General features: G+C 37.6%; 1 protein-coding gene across 1 annotated transcript; it reads right to left on the bottom strand.

Annotated features, from left to right (window-relative positions):
- LOC104716550 (ganglioside-induced differentiation-associated protein 2) lies at positions 1-1,202 on the bottom strand. The gene is made up of 3 exons (XM_010433934.2): positions 817-1,202; positions 460-724; positions 1-321 (listed from the first exon to the last, which is right to left on the bottom strand). Exons 1-3 carry the CDS (start codon positions 941-943, stop codon positions 102-104), a joined length of 612 nt encoding a protein of 203 aa, XP_010432236.1. The 5' UTR covers positions 944-1,202; the 3' UTR covers positions 1-101.

The raw sequence follows: 1,935 nt of genomic DNA, 5'->3' as shown, positions 1-1,935 counted from the left end.
TTTTTTTTTTTTGGTAAATTTCCTTTTAATTGTATATTATTATATTTATAAGTTACGATCCGAGATCTAGTGGATGTTTTTTTTCCAAAAGCCTTTTAAGGCTATGAGATACACCTCATGGAGAAACTAGAGACTGATGAATCAACGGCGGCTCCAGCGAAAACCCTAGCGTGATCACTCTCTTGACCGTAATCCATCATCGGACGGTACTCTAAATCATCATCGTGATCGTAGACAAACTCCGGCATCTCAATCTCGTTCCTCCTCACATGTTCCCACAGATAATCAACTCTGCTTATGTACCTCAGCTTCCCGTACAACCTAGCGTAGACAACCAACAACCACCACACCAGTTCATCAAACGAGTCCAATAGTAAAAAAAAAAAAGTCGCGACCAAAAGAAAAAATTAATATAAAAAAAAACACGGCGGTTAGTTTATAATAATAATATTAACTCACCCGCCGGAGAATAGGAATCGGCCGCAAGTAGCGAGGAAGAGACGTGATTGAAGACCAGGATGAAGGAAGTAAACCTCCTGGAGATTGTCTCTGACGTTAACTGGAATCGCGTCGTAGATCGCTCTAAGAGCTGAGATTCCTGGGAAATTCTCGCTCCTCTGTACTCCGGTGTGAACGTAAAGCACGGAGAATGGTTTTCTACCTAATCTAGGAAAGATCTTCTCCTCTAGATACTTCTTTAACACATCAAGGGATAGCAATCGTGCTGATTTGAGAGAAGAAGAAAAAAAAAACTCGAATTAGAAGATTTCAAATCGAGAAAGAAAGAAACAGATCCGATTAGTTATGAGTGAGTACCTGGAAAGAATTTTCCGATAATACGAAGGATCTTACGGCCACGTTTGTCTCTGCCATGGATCTTAAAGATCTCAAGCTTTTCGATAAGCTGCTCTTGTTCGATCTCTGAAATCTGAGAACTACTCATCGCTTCTCTCTCTGTATCTTTGTTTCGTCGGTAAAAATCACAGTTGAATTTTAATTAAAGATGAACAACAAATGAGGCGAGAGTGAAGAAGAAGGTGATGATCAGTTTTAAAAAGGGGGAAGAATAAAAAAAAAAAAATAGTGAATTAAATTGGAGGGTTAATGTGAGAAACGACGGGGATTTTTCGAATATTCTATAGCATCTTCCTTTTTATCATCATCAATCGCACCTCTTTGTGGGTCCTACACTTCACGGTTATTACCATTTGTGCCCTCTCTTTTGATCTTTCTTCGTTACGCAAAACTCATCTGGTCCCTTCGTTTTTCCCCCCCTGCATCATCTAACGGCTACTGCTTTTTTTTTATTAACTCTTTTCCCGCGCGCGCTCTTAAGCGTTACGTCTCTCATCAGTCCTCCTCACATGATTCATCATGTTATTGGATAAGATAAGCGTTATTTTGGCTCATCTGAGATTACTGATATATTCAGCAACCCTAAATCAAATCATTGCTTATCTCCCTTACCTTATATAATAAATAATAAATATCTCGATGATCTTATCTATCTTATGGAATCTTAGAAAATAAAACTTTAATCTACTTGATATGAATCGGATAATAACGCCGAAATTTGTGGATCATTACAATATTAAAAAAAAAAAACAAAGAGGCACATGCAAGGAAACTATTCAGAAGGAAATCTTGGGACTTATTCTTCTAAGTATCCCATATTATATACAATCATCTACGCGTACATCATATGTGATATACAAATACATGTGACTCTTACATAAACCTCACTTCTCGGTTATAAGATACACATAAGATACATCACTACCAGATAACTGCAGATTCTCAAATTATGAGTAGAAGAACCTAGCAATGTTTGGAGCCTATCATCTTTATATGGTCAAATAGTGATGCACTGGTGAAGGGTAAGAGATATGTCATGAAGCCTTAACCTCCTATGGCAATAACAATGAATTCGTTCAC

This window comes from Camelina sativa, chromosome 10 (genome assembly GCF_000633955.1).
Source record: "Camelina sativa cultivar DH55 chromosome 10, Cs, whole genome shotgun sequence".
In the NCBI taxonomy this organism is placed as follows: Eukaryota; Viridiplantae; Streptophyta; class Magnoliopsida; order Brassicales; family Brassicaceae; genus Camelina; species Camelina sativa.
The sequence above is the reverse complement of the archived record's forward strand: the minus strand, read 5'-3'. Positions and strand labels throughout refer to the sequence as shown.